The 22,952-nt window shown below is 42.7% G+C and overlaps 1 protein-coding gene across 16 annotated transcripts in view; it reads left to right on the forward strand.

Moving 5' to 3' along the window:
- Positions 1-22,952, forward strand: part of LOC110523188 (3',5'-cyclic-AMP phosphodiesterase 4D) — a 365,644-nt gene that overhangs the window by 314,818 nt on the left and 27,874 nt on the right. For all 16 annotated transcript variants that reach the window (XM_036976772.2, XM_090233715.1, XM_036976773.2 and 13 more), the window contains 4 exons: positions 7,225-7,261; positions 7,537-7,613; positions 8,061-8,113; positions 16,497-16,609. In XM_036976772.2, the coding sequence (XP_036832667.1) occupies positions 7,225-7,261; positions 7,537-7,613; positions 8,061-8,113; positions 16,497-16,609 (280 nt within the window). The remainder of the gene's footprint in view (positions 1-7,224; positions 7,262-7,536; positions 7,614-8,060; positions 8,114-16,496; positions 16,610-22,952) is intronic.

The raw sequence follows: 22,952 nt of genomic DNA on the forward strand, positions 1-22,952 counted from the left end.
AGCGTCGTCCGGGTTAGGGGAGGTTTTGGCTGATGAGGCTTTACTTGGCTTATCGCGCTCTAGTGATTCCTTGTGGTGGGCCGGGCGCTTGCAGGCTGACCCTGGTCGTCAGTTAAACAGTGTTTCCTCCAACATACTGATGCCGCTGGCTTCCGGGTTAAGCGGATGGGTGTTAAAACTTCTTAGCGCTAGCGTCCCACCTGGCCAACATCCGGTGAAATTGCAGAGCGCCAAATTCAAAATACAGGAATAGTCAAATTAAACATTCATAAAAATACAAGTGTTATACATCGGCTTAAAGATTAACTTCTTGTTAATCCAGCCGCTGTATCAGATTTCAAAAATCCTTTACGGCGAAAGCATACCATGCAGCCGTGGTTGAGGACAGCGCCCCGTTTACAAAAGCATACCATGTGATTATCTGAGGACTGTGCCCCGCTTACAAAAGCATACCATGTGATTATCTGAGGACAGTGCCCCGCTTACAAAAGCATACCATGTGATTATCTGAGGACAGCGCCCCGCTTACAAAAGCATACCATGTGATTATCTGAGGACAGCGCCCCGTTTACAAAAGCATACCATGTGATTATCTGAGGACTGTGCCCCGCTTACAAAAGCAGACCATGTGATTATCTGAGGACAGCGGCCCGTTTACAAAAGCATACCATGTGATTATCTGAGGACAGCGGCCCGTTTACAAAAGCAATCAAACATTTTACAACCAAGTAAAGGAATTACTAAAGTCAGAAATAGCGATTTAAAATGAATCACTTACCTTTGATGATCTTCATATGTGTCGTGTCTTTACTATCATTAACTGAAGACTGATAGTTTTTATCAAAGATTCTCTGTAATTAGTTATTACACGATTAGACTGATTAATCATGTAACCGTAATTACTAGGAAGTCGGGGCACCAAGCAAAAATATTCAGATTACAAAGTTATCATTTCCTAAAATAACTTTTCAGATATTATATCTGATCAATTAGTCTTCGAATTAATTAATTATTTACTTTACCTCACGTTAGTCTCATTACAAACATCGTAAATTATTGGTTATCTGCATGAACCCAGTCTTCACTATGAGTCATCCATACATCAATTGTCTTAAATCATTTATTTATTACTAACCAAGTAATTCACAGAAATGCATAAACAAACAAACAAGGTAAATGTGGTTACATGAAATGATTGGAGAATGTGCCCTAGTGGGCTAAACCTTCATGGCGGCTTGTTAGACAAAAGGGGAAGTGGGGGTCGACTAAGAAGTCACTACTACTACTCACTCGGGAACAATTGCAATCAATATATATATTTACGCAGTGTGTTGTCTTGATCGCTGGTGAAAAGTTTGTTTCTTTTGTAGAATTGTCCGTCTCTCTCCCTCTCTCTCTCTCTGTCGTGGTTATAGTGGGTAGTTCAGAGTGACATTCATTCGTTTTGTTATAGAATGGATGTTTCGGCGGTTGTCGTTCTTCGCGTTCAATGATACCGAATTCCTAGCTGCAGACTAGTAATTAATATCAAAGACTTGTTCTTATTCTGTCGGTATCGGTAGTCTAAGAGTTTAACCACGTGGTATGGTTAAAAGATTCAGTAATGGTCTACAACCTTTGTTCTCCTAATGGAGAAAAATATGGTCTGCAACATTTAGCCATCTCGTAATTGAGGTAAGCTCAGTCTGCTGATCGAAAACCCAAGTGGGGATTTTATTCGGAAGGCAGAAAAGGGCTGTCCCAGGACGCCTGACCCTAACTGGGCTCAGGGGCGGTCCTCTGATTTAGTTAACTCCAATCCCCTTTTTGAGTTTTCCTTTAATAAACAGTCCAAAATCATATTACACAATTTTACAAACAGTATCATACTCACTCATTCATCTTATACAACAATTAGATGTACACCTCATATCTGAGGCTATTATATAAACAGTGTTATGGTAATGTGGCCACACCGTCTCCCATGAGCTTCCCCAAGTTGTGACAAACGGACCAGTAGCTGGATTCTTCACCGATCTTTTATACTTTTTTTTTTTTTACCTTCTCCGGAACATGAAATTTGTTCGTACCTCAAGTTCTGCGAGGTGGAAGGATTTCCTTTGTTCTCCATGAAAATCTACTCTCTCTATACTGTGTGGCCATGTGGCAGGGTCTTCTCAGGAATTTACGACCTCTTTGACCACAGCAACCTAGTTGAAGGAGGCAAGGGGGAGGCAGGGAGAGGGGAATGGGGCTTGCTAAACTCAAAGAGTCCAACGTCATGACATATGGTTGCAGTCACAAGAGTCCCAGCTATACAATAAATGTTTGTTTTGTTTGATAATGTCCCTCTTTATGTCCCAAAAACTGTTTTGTTGGCTCGTTTTGTTCAGTAATCCACTGGCTCAAAGGCGGTCACGACATGCAGACAAATACATTCTAATAGTACCGGTAAAGTTCGTCGAAACATGTCAAAAACAATGTTTACAAATAATCCTCAGGTTGTCTATTGTCTAAATAATCTATAATATTTCAACCAGACAATAGCGTCTTCAATAGAAAAACAACGAACTGTGCGCAATCGGTCACACGCCCGAAACAGCTCTGGTTCATTCTACATTCCACTTAGAAAATGGTCTCATTCTTCCTAATTTTTCAGAATACAAGCCTGAAACAATATATAAAGACTATTGACATCTAGTGGAAGCCATAGGAACTGCAATCTGGGTCCAATACATTACATACTGTATAGGCATTCAATTGAAAAGTACCCACATCAACAATATCCCAGGTCCTGGATGGATTTTCCTCAGGTTTTTGCCTGCCATGTCAGTTCCGTTATACTCAGACATTATTTGAACAGTTTTGGAAACTTTAGAGTGTTTTCTATCCAATACTACCATACATATGCATATCCTAGCTTCTGGTCCTGAGTAACAGGCAGTTTAAATTAGGCACCTCATTCATCCAAAATTCAAAATACTGCCCCCTACCCAAGAGAGGTTAAGAAGCGTAGTTTGGCGAGTCATGTTTCGGAGGGCGCATGACTCGACCTTCACTTCCCGAGCCCATTGGCTGAGCGATGAGACAAGATCAAACTTGGGGAGGAAAAGGGGGTAAAAAAAAACAGCAAAAAAAAAAAGATGTTTGTTTGTTTGTTTACTTTGAACTACAGTCTGTTTTCACTCCAGTCACTACTGGCCATATCAATGCCGATGTCACGACTTCCACCGAAGTCGGTTCCTCTCCTTGTTCGGGCGGCGTTCGGCGGTCAGCATCACCGGTCTTCTAGCCATCGTTGATCCACTTTTCACTTTCCATTTGTTTTGTCTTGTTTTCCTACACACCTGGTTTTAATTTCCCTAATTTATTGTTGTGTTTATTGTTGTGTGAACCCTCTGTTCCCCCCCCCCCCATGTCTTTGTGTGGTATTGTTTGTTTGTAAGTGCTTGTGCACATGTTGACTGGTGCGCGGCGTTTTTTGTACCCAAGTTGGTTATTTCTTTATGCCGTTGGTTTTGCAATTAAACAGCTCCGGCTATTACCTAGTTCTGCTCTCCTGCGTCTGACTTCCCTGCCACCAGTTACGCACCCCTTTACAGCCGATGGAAAGCTATAACTATATATATATATATTTGGGAGCAGTAGCAGTGAGTGGACATGTCTCCTTTCTCTTTATATTGGATCTTTTTCCGGCTCCTGTGAAACATTTGGATGTGTGTAAAACCTTCCATATTCTTACATATTTTACGCCCACTGGGAGAAAATATGGTTCCTATAACTGTATTTAGGCATAGCCTGTTTAAAACAAGTGGTGGTTTTGTTTTATTAGAATTTGATCAAATGTATTCACTGTCTTTTTAAGTCTCATCAATAGTGAATGTAATCCTACTTATTGACAACGTTTGGCTTGTCCATGGCTCAGACATAATGCAATTTACAGTAGGCCTAAATCAGTGCAAATGCTATGTTTACAATATATTTTGATATTGAAGCCATGCAATTACTGTTCATAAACATGTTCAACATATTTAGCAAATATGGGATAGGCCTACATTTTGTTTCTGTAGGCTATTTAACAAACTGTGTTATAAAGGACTAACATTTCATGCAATATATAAAAGACTGTAAATACACAACCTGAAGCAACCACATATTTAGCCATGTAGCACTATCTGATTGGCCAGTGATACAGACAGAACAACAGGGAGGCCAACCAAATGGCTAGAGCAGAGGATCAGTTACGTTCTTATTGGCCAGTGAGGGGTCAAGCCTCTACACACCTTCAACTTATTTATTCTTCAAAGCCCAGCCCTTTCTCGCCATCGCCAGCTACTGCGCCCATAATTCTGGTTGTGAAAATAGCTAAAATATTCCTGACACACCCCCGAACCTTTTGTGCTACTGCCAGTGCTAAGATTTACCATTGAGTTAGGTTTGTTCAAATAGAGCCCTGGTTGTGTTAAACAGAAACCAATAGAAATGAGAGAGAAGGGTACTAAGATCTCCATTGTGGACACCAACAGTGGGTAGAAAAACTTGGGGGAATAGAGACAGAGTGGAAGAGATACAGTAGAAAGAGAGGGAGTAGCGACATGGAGGGAGACAGGTGAGGCCATAGAAAGCAATGACTGTGAGAGAGAATAGCTTTCTTAGCGGCTGTAACTGTCCTTGTCTCTCTGTCAGCGGATGTATTTAGACCTGACCTTTGGGAGAGTACACGTCCTTCATTGCCTAAGAGTTTCACAGCTCCTCCATATGGACAGACAGTCAGTAGTTGTCAACAACAGAATGGGACAAGTGCCGAAACACTCCAGCTACATTGTGTTATTAAATGGAGGGTTACAGACCAGTTAACTAGGACTAAGACCCCTAGACTTAGCGAGTGTAACAATATTAATAGCCTAGTTTATCGGTTTTGTAACACATGGATTGAGGAATTGATAATTAAGGTCATTAAGAGATAGATTCAGTGCAAAAGGGTATAGCGGGCGCACAGTTCAAATAAAATATCATAAAAATTATAAATATTATACATTTAGGTACATACAAGTGTCGTATATCAGTTGAAAGATTACATTCTTGTTAATCTAACTGCACTGTCCGATTTACAGTAGCTATTACAGTGAATGCATGCCATGCGATTGTCTGAGGACGGTGCCCCATATAAAAATATTTTTCCACTGGCACATGTTTCATAAATTTACAAATAGCAATTAAATATTCACTTACTTTTTGAAAATCTTCCTCTTATTTGTCATCCAAAGGGTCCCAACTATAACATGTAGTGTTGTTTTGTTAGATAAAATCCTTCTATTATATCCCAGAAAGTCTGTTTAGTTGGCGCCATCGTTTTGAGTAATCCACTCGTGCAACATGCATAGAAAGGAATCTGAAAATCTACCCCTAAACATTGTTTCAACAAGTCAAAATACATTTCTATTTACTCCTCAGATACTCTAAAATGTAATCAAACTATAATATTTCTTACGGAAAGAACTATGTTCAATAGGAAACCGATTTTTGCAGGTGTGTCCTTTCTTCACAAATTTTCAAGACTGTGTCCCTGTACTAAAACTGATATTTCTTATTCGTTTTGGAAGTTACAAGCCTGAAACCTTGAACATAGACTGCCGAAACCCTGTGGAAGCCATAGGAATTGCACCCTGGGATATAGAATTGAGTGTGCCCTTATACTTGCCATTGTAAGAGCATTTTCTCCTACCATATCTATTGTGTTATATTCTCCTACATTATTTTAACATTTCTACAAACTTAAAAGTGTTTTATTACTAATGGTACCAGTTATATGCATATCCTGGCTTCAGGTCCTGAGCAACAGGTAGTTTACTTCGGGCACATCATTCAGGCGGAAATTGAGAAAAAAAGGGGCCTAGCCTTATTTTAATTCATAGTTGATTGTGTTTCAAACACACCTACATGTATGGGCACATGATGGCACATGATGGCACAACAGAAGACCTAAGTCAAGATGTCAGCATTCAGGCTGCATCAACGGTCCTGTTCGCACTTTCCCCAAACATCTGATACTTCTGCATTCACTGGTGCAAAAGGATGACTACTTTCATATACTACTTTCACATAAACTCATGTTTTGAATCTTTGTTTTCCCCCTACCTTGCTCTACCTTGTCACACAGACAAACCCTATATTCCAATACAATACAACTACTTTTAATATATTTAAAAAATCATCTGTTTATTAGGTACACCCATCTTGCCTCCAGAACAGCCTGAATTATTCAGGGCATGCATTCTACAAAGTGTTGGAAACGTTTGTTACTCAATTGGTATCAAGGGAACTAACGTGTGCCAGTAAAACATTCCACACACCAGTACACCAGCCTGTACCAGTGATACCAGGCAGGATGGGTTCATGGACTGATGTTACTTACGCCAAAGTGTCCATGTCCTGACTGAACATGAAGCAACAGCAACCAAGATTTATCAGATCAGGAGATGTTTTTCTACTCAATTTTCCAGTGTTGGTGATCGCGTGCCCACAGGAGACGCTTCTTCTTGTTTTTAGCTTAGGAGTAGAACCCGGTGTGGTCGTCTGCTGAAATAGCCCATCCATGACCAGGATTGACGAATTGTGCGTTCTGAAATGTCACTCTGCACACCACTGTTGTACTGCGCCGTTATCTCTCTGTTTGCGGGCCTGCCTGTTGGCTAGCACGATTCTTGTCATTCTCCTTTGACCTCTCGTCAACAAGCTGACTGGATGTTTTTTGTTTGTTGCACCATTATCAGTAAACCCTGGACAAGGTTGTACGTGAAAAGTCCAAAAGGGCTGCCATTTCTGAGATACTGGATCCGGGGCGCCTGGCACCGACAATCATACCACACTCAAAGTCATACAGGTCACTCGTTTTGCCTATTCTAACGTTCAATCTAACAGTAACTGAATGCCTCAATGCCCGTCTGCCTGCTTTATATAACAAGCCACGAACACATGACTCACTGTCTGTAGGAGCAATTCATTTTCGTGAACGGGGTGGTGTACCTAATAAACTGTCAGGGTAAGTGTATATTGTATATATATTTGTTCTATCGCCGTATATGGTTAATCTGTGTTGACAAATGCATGTGATATCTTAACATGAATTTGATTTTCCTCACATTTCTTTTTCCAATGAGATAGGAGGACCGGGATGTGTATGCTTTCACATTGTAAATACACCATCTTCCTCTTCCTCCTCCTCTTCCTCTTCCTCTCTTACAGCCATGGCGACGACTTGATAGTCACACCATTTGCACAGGTCAGTGCCCATGTGCTCCACTTTCACTTTTGCCCCAGTGGGCAAAACTGATGAAAATGACATCATTAAACCATATAGCAGGTTTTGCCTGCTGGGTAAACCTTTATCATTTTTTAGGACCTGACTCTTACCTCAGTACAAGTTGCTTCAGATAATGTCGAAGGCCGACATGTTTTTGATACACTAAGACATTGTTCATAAATTAAGGACGTTATTGCTGTTGACATGATGTCACATAGTGTCCGATGTGTCCCGCTGTACTCCACCCTGTGTAGGTACTGGCTAGTTTGAGAACGGTACGGAATAACTTTGCTGCACTAACCAACTTGCAACAAGACAGAGCCTCAAACAAGTGAGTATATTCATTGTAGTGTATTGCTAAAATGTATGAGTGAGTGAGTGAGTGAGTGAGTGAGAGAGAGAGAGAGGGGGGGTGAGACAGAGCCAGACGGAGAGAGAGAGAGTGAAAGGGGGGGTGAGACAGACAGAGAGAGAGAGTGAGAGGGGGGGTGAGACAGAGACAGACGGAGAGAGAGAGAGTGAAAGGGGGGGTGAGACAGAGACAGACAGAGAGAGAGAGTGAGAGGGGGGGTGAGACAGAGACAGACAGAGGGAGAGAGAGTGAGAGGGGGGGTGAGACAGAGACAGACAGAGAGAGAGAGTGAGAGGGGGGGTGAGACAGAGACAGACAGAGGGAGAGAGAGTGAGAGGGGGGGTGAGACAGACAGACAGAGAGAGAGAGTGAGAGGGAAAGACATCCCTGATCAAACCCTTATTTATCTGTGACTACCTTTAACAGGCGGTCCCCTATGTGTAACCAACAACCACCCATCACCAAGTCCTCTTTCTCAGGTAAGACCAACACACACACACACACACACACACACACACACACACACACACACGGTACTGCAACCAAGTGAACTGATATGACAGTGGACCTCTTTCTGTGAACTGACAGTTGCTTTCTTTCACATGAAGATCCTGAGTGAACTCTTTCAATCACAAGTGCCATGTAGTGAATTGAATTGACCAACCATTTTCCTCCGTGGGCATCATAGGTAATCTACAAACGTCTTCCAGCGGGCGTTGCAGTAGCATATACAATACCTTTCTGTGTTGTTGTCCAGTAAAATCAGGAAATAAGTTTGGTTACAGAAGGAGGACTCCACTTCCCAATTTTCTGAGTAAAACTAATGTGCATGGACTTACATGTTTTTGGGGCTTCTATTGTCCACTTTGAACTTGGAATGCATGCCTGCGTTTCATTGGGTTTGACGCTGATCCTCTGAAGTGTTTGTATGTGGGAACATTTGCTATTGAGCCGTGCCAGAGGACAATGTTTTGGTTGGCCTCAGTCCATTGTCGTGTTCATAAGAGCACGCGACGGAAAATGGAAATTAGCATTACTTATCAGATAAGTCCAGGTAGTCGCTCCTTGTTTACGTCAGTTTTATTCTGTTTGGTGCCTAATGAACAAGACCCAGTCTTGTTGGTTTGTCATATGACAGGGAGCACATCTGGCTCGGTTCTGATACAGTGCATCCTGCATCCTTCCTTCATTCTTTGCAATGATTACAGATCTGGATCTGGGAGGTTTGGATTGGTTAATAGGCTTTCACTTATCCAATCATGTCATGTCAATCAATACCTTGGTGTCTGGTTAGACAGCAAACTCTCCTTCCAGGCTCACGTTAAGCATCTCCAATCCAAAATTAAATCTAGAATTGGCTTCCTATTTCGCAACAAAGCATCCTTCACTCATGCTGCCAAACATACCCTCGTAAAACTGACTATCCTACCGATCCTCAACTTCGGTGACGTAATTTACAAAATAGTCTCCAACACTCTACTCAGCAACATGGATGTAGTCTATCACAGTGCCATCCACTTTGTCACCAAATCCCCATATACTACCCACCACTGCGACCTGTATGCTCTCGTTGGCTGGCCCTCGATTCATATTCGTCGCCAGACCCACTGGCTCTAGGTCATCTATAAGTCTTTGCTAGGTAAAGCCCTGCCTTATTTCAGCTCACTAGTCACCATAGCAGCACCCACCCGTAGCACGTGCTCCAGCAGGTATATTTCACTGGTCATCCCCAAAGCCAACTCCTCCTTTGGCCTCCTTTCCTTCCAGTTCTCTGCTGCCAATGACTGGAATGAATTGCAAAAATCACTGAAGCTGGAGTCTTAATCTCCCTCACTAACTTTAAGGATCAGCTGTCAGAACAGCAGAACACTCAACTACCTCATCCCCATATTGTTATTTATTTTTTGCTCCTTTGCACCCCAGTATCTCTACTTGTACATTCATCTTCTGCACATCTATAACTCCAGTGTATAATTGAGAAATTGTAATTATTTCGTCACTATGGCCTATTTATTGCCTTACTTCCCTAATCTTACTATATTTGCACACACTGTATATATCATTTTCTATTGTGTTATTGACTGTATGTTTGTTTATCCCATGTGTAACTCTGTGTTGTTTGTTTCGCACTGCTTTGCTTTATCTTGTCCAGGTCGCAGTTGTAAATGAGAACTTGTTCTCAACGGACCCACCTGGTTAAATAAAGGTGAAAAAAAATATATACAGTGGGGCAAAAAAGTATTTAGTCAGCCACCAATTGTGCAAGTTCTCCCACTTAAAAAGATGAGAAAGGCCTGTAATTTCCATCATAGGTACACTTCAACTATGACAGACAAAATGAGAAAAAAAATCCAGAAAATCACATTGTAGGATTTTTTTATGAATTTACTTGCAAATTATGGTGGAAAATAAGTATTTGGTCACCTACAAACAACCAAGATTTCTGGCTCTCACAGACATATAACTTCTTCTTTAAGAGGCTGCTCTGTCCTCCACTCGTTACCTGTATTAATGGCACCTGTTTGAACTTGTTATCAGTATAAAAGACACCTGTCCACAACCTCAAACAGTCACACTACAAACTCCACTATGGCCAAGACCAAAGAGCTGTCAAAGGACACCAGAAACAAAATTGTAGACCTGCACCAGGCTGGGAAGACTGAATTTGCAATAGGTAAGCAGCTTGGTTTGAAGAAATCAACTGTGGGAGCAATTATTAGGAAATGGAAGACATACAAGACCACTGATAATCTCCCTCGATCTAGGGTTCCACGCAAGATCTCACCCTGTGAGGTCAAAATGATCACAAGAACAGTGAGCAAAAATCCCAGAACCACACGGGGGGACCTAATGAATGACCTGCAGAGAGCTGGGACCAAAGTAACAAAGCCTACCATCAGTAACACACTACGCCGCCAGGGACTCAAATCCTGCAGTGCCAGACGTGTCCCCCTGCTTAAGCCAGTACATGTCCAGGCCCGTCTGAAGTTTGCTAGAGAGCATTTGGATGACCCATAAGAAGATTGGGAGAATGTCATATGGTCAGATGAAACCAAAATATAACTTTTTGGTAAAAACTCAACTCGTCATGTTTGGAGGACAAAGAATGCTGAGTTGCATCCAAAGAACAACATACCTACTGTGAAGCATGGGGGTGGAAACATCATGCTTCGGGGCTGTTTTTCTGCAAAGGGACCAGGACGACTGATCCGTGTAAAGGAAAGAATGAATGGGGCCATGTATCGTGAGATTTTGAGTGAAAACCTCCTTCCATCAGCAAGGGCATTGAAGATGAAACGTGGCTGGGTCTTTCAGCATGACAATGATCCCAAACACACCGCCCGGGCAATGAAGGAGTGGCTTCGTAAGAAGCATTTCAAGGTCCTGGAGTGGCCTAGCCAGTCTCCTGATCTCAACCCCATAGAAAATCTTTGGAGGGAGTTGAAAGTCTGTGTTGCCCAGCAACAGCCCCAAAACATCACTGCTCTAGAGGAGATCTGCATGGAGGAATGGGCCAAAATACCAGCAACAGAAAACGTTTGATAATAATTTCGCATAATTGGTGGCTGACTAAATACTTTTTTGTCCCACTGTATATGTATGGATCAGTTATAGCCCCATGGTATAAAGGAGAAAAGGAGACATGTTTTAAGTGTTTGGGGACTGTAGTGACTTCTGGGGTGCATTGGTGAGTGATGGTGGTGTTACTATTGGAATAACATGGTGAGTGATGGCGTTGGTACTGCAACACCAGTACCAGATGTATACAGCAGAGGGAGACAAAGAGCATGTTTTACACATTGGTGCCCTGTTGTGCTTTCTAAAGCATCTTTAAAGTTGATGATTCAAAGGGCAGTAATACACTGGTCTTTAAGATTGGTTTCTTGTCTTAACTCAGCTGTTTTTTTCACTCCTGCTTGACTCTAATACAGATTTGAGCTTAAATACCACTTGCCATGTTATTGTAGGGCTATCATGAACATCTAATGATCCCACACTGGTGTCTCTAGCATAGCTGACTGACACAGGACTTGTGACGTTCTAAAGTTTGTGTGTGTGTTTTGTACCCGTGACATTTCCGTTGTTGCATAATGAAGTTGTATTGGATCTGTAAAAGAAGCCACTGGGAAAAGTAATGGTACCATTCTAGTCCATTAACCAGAATAATCCAGACCCAGCTTGATCCTTGGCACCTGCTAATACTAATTGATTCCACTTGATTATGTGGAGGAGGAGCTCTAGACTAGACTTCATGGCCAAAAGTTGTGAAGGATCGCGAGCATCTCATTCCAAATTCGTGGGCATTAAAATGGAGTTGGTCCCCCATTTGCTGCTATAACAGCTTCCACTCTTCTGTGAAGGCTTTCCACTAGATGTTGGAACATTGCTACGGGAACTTGCTTCCATTCAGCCTCAAGAGCATTAGTGAGGTCGGGCACTTATGTTGGGCAATTAGGCCTGGTTCACAGTCAGCGTTCCAATTCATCCCAAAGGTGTTAGATGGGGTTGAGGTCAGGGCTCTGTGCAGGCCAGTCAAGTTCTTCCACACCGATCTCGACAAACCATTTCTGTATGGACCTCGCTTTTTTCATGGGGGCATTGTCATTCTGAAAGAGGAAAGGCCCTTCCCAAACTGTTGCCACAAATTTGGAAGCACAGAATCGTCTAGAATATTATTTTATGCTGTAGTGTTGAGATTTCCCTTCACTGGAACTAAGGGGCCCAGCCCGAACCATAAAAAACAGCCACAGAAAATTATTTCTCCACCTAACTTTACAACTGGCACTATGCATTCAGGCAGGTAGCGTTCTCCTGGCATCCGCCAAACCCAGATTTGTCCGTAGGACTGCCAGATGGTGAAGCGTGATTAATTCACTCCAGAGAATGCATTTCCACTGCTCCAGAGTCCAATGTCAGCAAGCTTTACACCACTCCAGGCAACGCGCATGGCAATTTTTTTATATTTTTTTATTTAACTAGGCAAGTCAGTTAAGAACAAATTCTTATTTACAATGACGGCCTACGAACAGTGGGTTAACTGCCTTGTCAGCTTGGGGATTCCATATCGCAACCTGTTTGTTACTGGCCCAATGCTCTAACCACTAGGCTACCTGCCACCCCACAAGCCCTCTTAAGCTCCCGAAGAACAGTTCTTGGACTGAAGTTGCTTCCAGAGGCAGTTTGGAACTCTGTAGTCAGTGTTGCAACCGAGGACAATATGATTTTTAAGCGCTGCACGCTTCAGCACTCGCTGGTCTCTTACTGTGAGCTTGTGTAGCCTACCACTTTGCGGATTTATGAAGCCCTTTTTACATCAGCAGATGTAAACAGTACTTACAGTTGCCCAGGGCAGCTCTAGCAGGGCATACATTTGACAATCTAACTTGTTGGAAAGGTGGCATCCTATGACCTGTGCCACATTGAAAGTCACTGAGCTCTTCAGTAAGGCCATTCTACTGCCAATGTATTCTATGAAGATTGCATGGCTGTGCTCAATTTTATACACCTGTCAGCAACTGGTGTGGCTGAAATAGCCGAATCCACTAATTTGAAGGGGCGTTCACTTATATAGTGTTTATTTAAATAGCCGCCCTCTTTATTTCCAAGTATACCGAAAATATGTGACCAAGTTGCCTAATAACATCAATGCTGATGTTGGGGTTAATTAATGTATATGTGTCAATACTGGTGACCCGAAGACTTACTGTAAGTTTAAGTAGATTCATAAAGAGAAATACTATTCTAAGTCAGATGTGTTCATGAATTCATCAGTTGATCATATGTCGCCTTATTCAATTACCATACCCCTGTTGTCTTCCATCAAACAAGGATGAAGACATATTTTTTTTTTTTAAATGTTATCAGCCATCTGAAAAGCAGGGGAAGTGTTCAATTTATGGGGCACCTACATGTCCGTCCCCTATGGTAGTGTTTCCCAAACCTCTCCTAGACTACCCATACACAGTACTGGATCTCTTCCAGTACCAGCACACCTGATTCAACTGGTCAACTAATCAGGGATGTGCTACTACTGCAGTCTACATCAAATAGGAGATGGACTAGGGGAACTGTGGTAGAGATATGAGAAACCCCGAGCTAGCTTACTAACTAGTCCGTTAGCTAATTCTACCAAGCACCACTGTTTCTGTGACAATTGCTTGGGACTCCTGATCCTCTATAGCGCCGGTCCAGGGTTTAGCATGAGCCCTTGCCGTTTCCCTGAGAGGGGCGGGCCCGGTGTGTCTCGCTGAGCAGGAGAAGAATGCCATTGACGTCAGAGGAGATGTTGTCAGCAAGGACAGAGGACCCCTGCTTCAAGAGGACCCCTGTTTTTAAGCTTCTGAAACCCCCCAGCCCAGCCACTGACTTTCTGCACAGCCATTTGAAGGACAGAGAGAGAGAGAGAGAGAGAGAGAGAGAGAGAGAGAGAGAGATGCTATTGACGTCAGAGGAGATGTTGCCAGCAAGGACAGAGGACCCCTGCTTCAAGAGGACCCCTGTTTTTAAGCTTCTGAAACCCCCCCAGCCCAGCCACTGACTGTCTGCACAGCAAGATAAATAAATACATAGAAAAGGGAAGAGAGATGAGGAGAATGCAGAGAGGGGGAGAGAAACAAAGATGGTGATGGAGATGCAAGCAAAGGCTAAGAGAAAGGGGGGGATCCAGAGAGAAATGCATTTTTGTTTTCTACTCTGTCTCTTTGTAGCTCTGTCCTCCTCTCACTTACTCTTTCATTGTCCATCACCACAACCTACAGTTAAGAACAAATTCTTATGTACAATGACAGCCTACCCCAGCCAAACCCAGACGATGCTGGGCCAACTGTGGGACTCCCAATCACAGCCAGATGTGATGCAGCCTAGATTCGAACCAGGTACTGCAGTGATGCTTCTTGTACTGAGATACAGTGTCTTAGACCACTGCGCCACTTAGTGGAGTATATATATATATATTGCACACACAACTTAAAACAACTCAACACATAGCAGCATTAATATGTTTAGAAGCGTAACTACGCTCCACCACAAATCTTAGATTTAGAACATTGTCCGTTGTCTGCCCTAATCCAGGATTAGGTAAAAACACAGGGAATATGTGGCTGAGCGGAAATACCCCTACATCATTTCCTAATGAGGATTAATCATGAGGAGGTTCAGCCTGACTGACTACTATTCATAATCCCACTGGCGGAATGCTCTCAGTGACTGTCTGTGTGCGTGCTTATGTGTTTGTCATCATGTTTTCTTTGTCTGTTTTCATAGTCAGAACCACAAGTCATATAGTCATATCACTGTTCTAGAACATGATTGGATAGGTTAAATCATGCCTTAGTGATTACATCAAGGAAGGGAAGAAGGAAGGATGCGAAGTCTTCGAACAGGATATATCCATCGAACTTAACCGTTAGATGCTAACCTAACTACAGATACAGGAACAGATTACACTAACTATACACCAACTTCAACCATTGGAGGGGGTTCAGTAGACATCTAACCCTGTATCAGTGGTTAGGGGCTCAGATCTGAACCTGTGACTCCAGTCCAGTCCAGGTAGTCTGTTACTCCAGTCCGGGTCTTCTTGTGTGCTGAGCAGTGTTTTCACAGGAAGCAAGCGTTTTCAACTCATGCTTTTTGAGTCAGCCATCCCTCCTATTGACGTATTGCTTTATCCACAGTCAGACCCGCTTGGACATTTGTCTCCATCTGTCTGACTGTCCATCTGTCTGTCAGAGCAGTGGTCATCGTCATTGTGTCGTCGATGCAGGGAGGACAGGGGATTTGAGACAGAAAATAAACTCAACCGTGGCTCTCTGTGTGTGTGTGTGTGTGTGTGTGTGTGTCTGTGGGCTACAAATGTGGTTCTCTGTCTTTAGAGGAGGTGTGTGTGTGTGTCTGTGTGTGTGTGTGTGTGTGTGTGTGTGTGTGTGTGTGTGTGTGTGTGTGTGTGTGTGTGTGTGTGTGTGTGTGTGTGTGTGTGTGTGTGTGTTTGGAAGGGGGGTCTTGGCTTTGTCTTAGACTTCTCCTTTGTCGTTGACTCCTCATCACGGTAGGCTGAAGAAGTTTTCCTTTTTTTCCTTCTGGATATCCCTGGGAAGAGTGTTGATCGTGTAGAGATGTGAGACGGATTTTCCTGCTATCCCAAATCTGGGAATCCTCTGGGTTGGAGAGAGCACAACTCTGTCCGGACCGTCGAAAGATTTTCGTGTAGGCGTTGGATTCCATGTGTGTTTTTTTGTTTTCAGCTCGTGGAGCATGGGGGCAGCTTTGCTGTGCTTTCCCATCAGGGCTTTTGCAAGGCTGGACTCGTTCTAGTGTGACACTGTGGAACTTCCCCTAGATGTTAGAACTGTGGATTCTAGAACTGTATGTTGTGGATTCTAAAACATCTCACTCTGGATTGTAGAATGGTCCATTGTCGATACCAGAACTACACTCTGTGGAACTTTCTCTTCTTGGGATTCTATAACTACTTCTACTACTACTGTAACTACTCTCTGGAGGACTGAGAGAGGGACTGAAGGGTGATTGTTGACACTTATGAAAGATACTTAGCTACAGCCAGAGACCATCTCAGAGACAAGTATTTTCCCCTGTTCAATATCTCTGTGGGGAAGCTATCATCACCGTAGACACGTTTTGCTCTTCAAGCCCCTCTAACCATGAAGAGTCACCTATGCATCCACTCAGGCAACCCGGGCATTGCACTCGTCTATGGCATCACCACTGACGAAACGCAAGAGATGACGTCGCACACCCCTGTCAAACGCCTCAAAACTGACCACCACCACTCACCATCCCTACCTGTCCCCGTTCCCCTACCCCCTATTCCCCTTTCCTCCGACCCCTGTCTCCCCCCTCCAGAGGAGGCCTACCAGAAGCTGGCCACAGAGACGCTGGAGGAGCTGGACTGGTGCCTGGACCAGCTGGAGACCCTGCAGACCAGACACTCTGTCAGCGAGATGGCCTCCACCAAGGTAGGACCACTATCTACCTAATTATTACTACTAAGACTATCTAGACAACACCACTATCTAACTAATTGTTACTACTCAGACGATCTAGACAATGGGTGAACTGGGTGAACTGCCATAGGTCTGTGGGCATGGCGTTGGGTAGTGGATTTAGTTTTGAGATAGAGCTTTTACAGTAGACCTACAGGGTCTGGGACCAAGGTCTATGTCTTAAAGTGGGATGGAGAGGAGGACACAGTGTGATCGTAAGTGCCCAGTCACCTTCCTCTTTCTGAGCCCAGTTAAACACTTAGATATAAAGAACATCAGCACCATCATGAGATAGACAACATAACACAACTACAGCCGAAGGTTATAACTCAAGTAAAAAATCTGACCGTTAATAATAGCATATGCATATGATATTACACCACCCATATAATATTACACCACCCATATGATATCACACCACCCATATGATATTACACCACCCATATGATATTACACCACCCATATGATATTACACCACCCATATGATATCACAACACCACCCATATGATATCACACCACCCATATGATATTTTCACCACCCATATGATATTACACCACCCATATGATATTACGCCACCCATATGATATCACACCACCCATATGGTATTACACCACCCATATGATAATACACCACCCATATGCTATTACACCACCCATATGATATCACACCACCCATATGGTATTACACCACCCTTATGATATCATACCACCCATATTATATTACAACACAACCAATATGATATTACCTCACCACCCATATAATATTAGCTAATTACCCATATGATATTACTGTACCACCCATATGATATTACCGCTTCTATAGGATATTACAGCATCACCCATATGATATTAACTGACCACCCATATGATATTACTTCAGCACCCACATGATATTACTACACCACCCATATGATATTACTACACCACCCATATGATATTACTACACCACCCATATGATATTACTTGACCACCCATATGATATTACTATACCACCCATATTATATTACTACACCACCCATATGATATTACTACACCACCCACATGATATTACTACACCACCCATATGATATCACACCACCCATATGATATTACAACACCACCCATATGATATTACACCACCCATATGATATTACTACACCACCCATATGATATTACTACACCACCCATATGATATTACTACACCACCCATATGATATTACACCACCCATATGATATTACTACACCACCCATATGATATTACTACATCACCCATATGAAATTACTACACCACCCATATGATATTACTGCACCCATATACGCAGTGCTCATTTAGTGTACCAGACAAAATATTCACAGAACTTAATTTAATCTATGAGTTAACAAATAGTTCCTAGTACAACTGCACTGCACTCAGTCAGTACCTTTCACCTATGAGCTGTTCTCTTCTTGTCCACAGTCACATGACAGATATGAAGGTTACAGGTGGACATATTGTTGACTATCATGCAGAGGATGAGGTTTGTTGGAAAGCAGAAAACAGTAATACTGCTGGTTGAATCCCTTTGTTAAAATGGGTGTTTCAGGTTGAATCCCTTTGTTAAAATGGGTGTTCCAGGTTGAATCCCTTTGTTAAAATGGGTGTTTCAGGTTGAATCCCTTTGTTAAAATGGGTGTTTCAGGTTGAATCCCTTCGTTAAAATGGGTGTTCCAGGTTGAATCCCTTTGTTAAAATGGGTGTTTCAGGTTGAATCCCTTTGTTAAAATGGGTGTTTCAGGTTGAATCCCTTTGTTAAAATGGGTGTTTCAGGTTGAATCCCTTTGTTAAAATGGGTGTTTCAGGTTGAATCCCTTTGTTAAAATGGGTGTTTCAGGTTGAATCCCTTTGTTAAAATGGGGGTTTCTGGTTGAATCCCTTTGTTAATATGGGTGTTTCAGGTTGAATCCCTTTGTTAATATGGGTGTTTCAGGTTGAATCCCTTTGTTAAAATGGGTGTTTCAGGTTGAATCCCTTTGTTAAAATGGGGGTTTCTGGTTGAATCCCATTGTTTATATGGGTGTTTCAGGTTGAATCCCAATTGTTAATATGGGTGTGTGAGGTTGAATCACATTGTTAATATGGGTGTATCAGGTTGAATTCCATTGTTAATATGGGTGTATCAGGTTGAATCCCATTGTTTATATGGGTGTATCAGGTTGAATCCCATTGTTAATATGGGTGTATCAGGTTGAATCCCATTGTTAATTTTGGTGTATCAGGTTGAATCCCATTGTTAATATGGGTGTATCAGGTTGAATCACATTGTTAATATGGGTGTATCAGGTTGAATCCCATTGTTAATTTGGGTGTATCAGGTTGAATCCCTTTGTTTATATGGGTGTTTCAGGTTGAATACCATTGTTAAAATTGTGTTTCAGGTTGATTCCCATTGTTAATATGAACATGCTTACAGCACTGCTGTCTTGGGTTATACCACTTCCTACTCAGTCCTTTACATGTGGTTGCTTGTTGATGCTTTTAGGTAGCTCGAATCTCCAAGTGTACATCTCTTATGTCTAGGTTATGTACTCCCATGAGTAAATGTTCAATTTATTGTTTAGCTGTGTGCTCTGCCCTGGGAGCAGCTAAGTCAGACAAGCTGCCCCACAGTTTCTCAGCTACAGTAGCAGCATGCAGGCAGGCTCTTGGAAAGCTCGCTTAGATCCAAAATGTCAGTCGCAGGGAGCCAGTCTCAGGCAGATGTTTTGTACACACGGTAGGCAGGCTACAGTAAATGTACGTGCTGGATAGGGAACCTAAGGGGGCTAGCGTTAGCCTAGCGTTAGCAGCATACTGCTCTGCTCTCTGCCATGGCTCCGGAGACTTCTCCAGCTGATAACATTGTGATGTCATCAGTATGCTCGACCGTCTCGATGAGGAATGAGGGACAGCATAATGTGTTTCTGTGTGAGTACCAGGAACCTGTTTGTCACGGTGTGTGTGTGTACATCTTCTAGGGAACTGTGTCTGAGAGAATGTGTGTGTAAAGAAGGCTTGTTGCTGTTTTTATTAGGTTCTGGTTTGACCTCTAGCTTGCACACAACTGTTGTTATTCCAGGATGTGTATATGTTGTTATTCCAGTATGTGTATATGTTGTTATTCCAGAGTGTGTATATGTTGTTATTCCAGTATGTGTATCTGTTGTTATTCCAGTATGTGTATCTGTTGTTATTCCAGTATGTGTATCTGTTGTTATTCCAGCGAGGGATGCCGTCTGTTTGTGTGTGTGTGTGTGTGTGTGTGTGTGTGTGTGTGTGTGTGTGTGTGTGTGTGTGTGTGTGTGTGTGTGTGTGTGTGTGTGTGTGTGTGTGTGTGTGTGTGTGTGTGTTTGGATGTCATTGCTGTGGGACATCCAGATGCTGAAAGTAGCAGCCGTGTGTATGGTGAGATGTGTTTCCATGTTTTAAATACAGAAACACACACATATATATATATATATATATATATATATATATCAATGCAACACCTTGTATTAGTCAGATTGGAAGATACATACAGACCAATGTTTTTATAGCTGTGTGTGTGTGCTGCTAGACTAAAGGTCATTGGACCGATGTGTAGACACAACTGGAGATGCCCGTCACGCCACTTAGAAGACACTTTAATGCAAAGCAACTTACATTACAGAGAGTTCAGACATTTTGTTGCACGTGTATGTGATCTCTGCGAGCATTGAACCCATGACCTTGTTAGCACCATGCTCTTATCAAATGTCCACACGTGGACCAGATAGTCCCATGATCCTACTTATTAAATATACAATTCTGTCATTAACAGTCAGTGGTAGAGTTTATTGTTAACCTTTAATTTCTGTATAATACTTCCTGTTTCTCTGTCTGTGTAGGCTCTTTGTGCACCACAAGTGTAGCAGGTAGCCTAGCGGTTAGAGCGCTGGGACAGCAACCCAAAAGGTTGCTTGTTTGAATCCCCAAGCCGGCAAGGTGGAAAAATCTGTCGTTTTGCCTTTGAGCAAGGTAGTTAACCCCTAGAACACCTGCTCCCTGGGCACTGATGATGTGGATTAAGGCAGCACCCCGAACCTCTCTGATTCATAGGGCATGCATTCAGTTGTGCAACTGACGAGGTATCTCCTTTCCTCACCTAGTGTTTGGACATTGTTGTCATTTCTTAAAGCACCTGCACAGTCTGTCATCAACAATTACATGTTCCCTCTTTTTTTCATGCCCTCATGCTTACAGAACTGTGGTGTGTGTGTGTGTGTGTGTGTGTGTGTGTGTGTGTGTGTGTGTGTGTGTGTGTGTGTGTGTGTGTGTGTGTGTGTGTGTGTGTGTGTGTGTGTGTGTGTTTCTGTACTGACTGTGTTAATGTACAGTATGTGCCCCTGTCCTCTCTCTCTCTCTCTCTGTCTCCCAAATGTGTGTGTTTGAGTTATCTAATCCTCTTTGACCACAATCAGCCACCTTGTTGTTCAGATGGGGACGGAGGGATTTTTTAGGTACAGATAGAGAGACCAGCCTAAACACTGGTCTTTTTGTACAGAAACACCAGGGATATCAGCCTAAACACTGGTCTCTTTGTACAGAAACACCAGGAATATCAGTCTAAACACTGGTCTCTTTATACAGAAACACCAGGGATATCAGCCTAAACACTGGTCTCTTTATACCGAAACACCAGGGATATCAGTCTAAACACTGGTCTCTTTATACCGAAACACCAGGGATATCAGCCTAAACAGTGGTCTCTTTATACCGAAACACCAGGGATATCAGCCTAAACACTGGTCTCTTTTTACAGAAACACCAGGGATATCAGCCTAAACACTGGTCTCTTTATAGAGAAACACCAGGGATATCAGCCTAAACACTGGTCTCTTTATACAGAAACACCAGGGATATCAGCCTAAACACTGGTCTCTTTATACAGAAACACCAGGGATATCAGTCTAAACACTGGTCTCTTTATACCGAAACACCAGGGATATCAGCCTAAAAAGTGGTCTCTTTATACCGAAACACCAGGGATATCAGCCTAAACACTGGCCCCTTTATAGAGCATCACCAGGGATATCAGCCTAAACACTGGTCTCTTTTTACAGAAACACCAGGGATATCAGCCTAAACACTGGTCTCTTTGTACAGAAACACCAAGGATATCAGCCTAAACACTGGTCTCTTTATACAGAAACACCAGGGATATCAGCCTAAACACTGGTCTCTTTATACAGAAACACCAGGGATATCAGCCTAAACACTGGTCTCTTTATACAGAAACACCAGGGATATCAGCCTAAACACTGGTCTCTTTATACAGAAACACCAGGGATATCAGCCTAAACACTGGTCTCTTTATACAGAAACACCAGGGATATCAGCCTAAACACTGGTCTCTTTATACCGAAACACCAGGGATATCAGCCTAAACACTGGTCTCTTTATACAGAAACACCAGGGATATCAGCCTAAACACTGGCCTCTTTATAGAGAAACACCAGGGATATCAGCCTAAACACTGGTCTCTTTATACAGAAACACCAGGGATATCAGCCTAAACACTGGTCTCTTTATACAGAAACACCAGGGATATCAGCCTAAACACTGGTCTCTTTATACAGAAACACCAGGGATATCAGCCTAAACACTGGTCTCTTTATACAGAAACACCAGGGATATCAGCCTAAACACTGGTCTCTTTATACAGAAACACCAGGGATATCAGCCTAAACACTGGTCTCTTTATACAGAAACACCAGGGATATCAGCCTAAACACTGGCCCCTTTATAGAGCATCACCAGGGATATCAGCCTAAACACTGGTCTCTTTTTACAGAAACACCAGGGATATCAGCCTAAACACTGGTCTCTTTATACAGAAACACCAGGGATATCAGCCTAAACACTGGTCTCTTTATAGAGAAACACCAGGGATATCAGCCTAAACACTGGTCTCTTTATACAGAAACACCAGGGATATCAGCCTAAACACTGGTCTCTTTATACAGAAACACCAGGGATATCAGCCTAAACACTGGTCTCTTTATACAGAAACACCAGGGATATCAGCCTAAACACTGGTCTCTTTGTACAGAAACACCAGGGATATCAGCCTAAACACTGGTCTCTTTATACAGAAACACCAGGGATATCAGCCTAAACACTGGTCTCTTTATAGAGAAACACCAGGGATATCAGCCTAAACACTGGTCTCTTTATACAGAAACAACAGGGATATCAGCCTAAACACTGGTCTCTTTATACAGAAAACCAGGGAAATCAGCCTAAACACTGGTCTCTTTATACAGAAACACCAGGGATATCAGCCTAAACACTGGTCTCTTT

This window comes from Oncorhynchus mykiss, chromosome 5, assembly GCF_057628025.1.
Source record: "Oncorhynchus mykiss isolate SJ-2025 chromosome 5, ASM5762802v1, whole genome shotgun sequence".
Classification (NCBI taxonomy): Eukaryota; Metazoa; Chordata; class Actinopteri; order Salmoniformes; family Salmonidae; genus Oncorhynchus; species Oncorhynchus mykiss.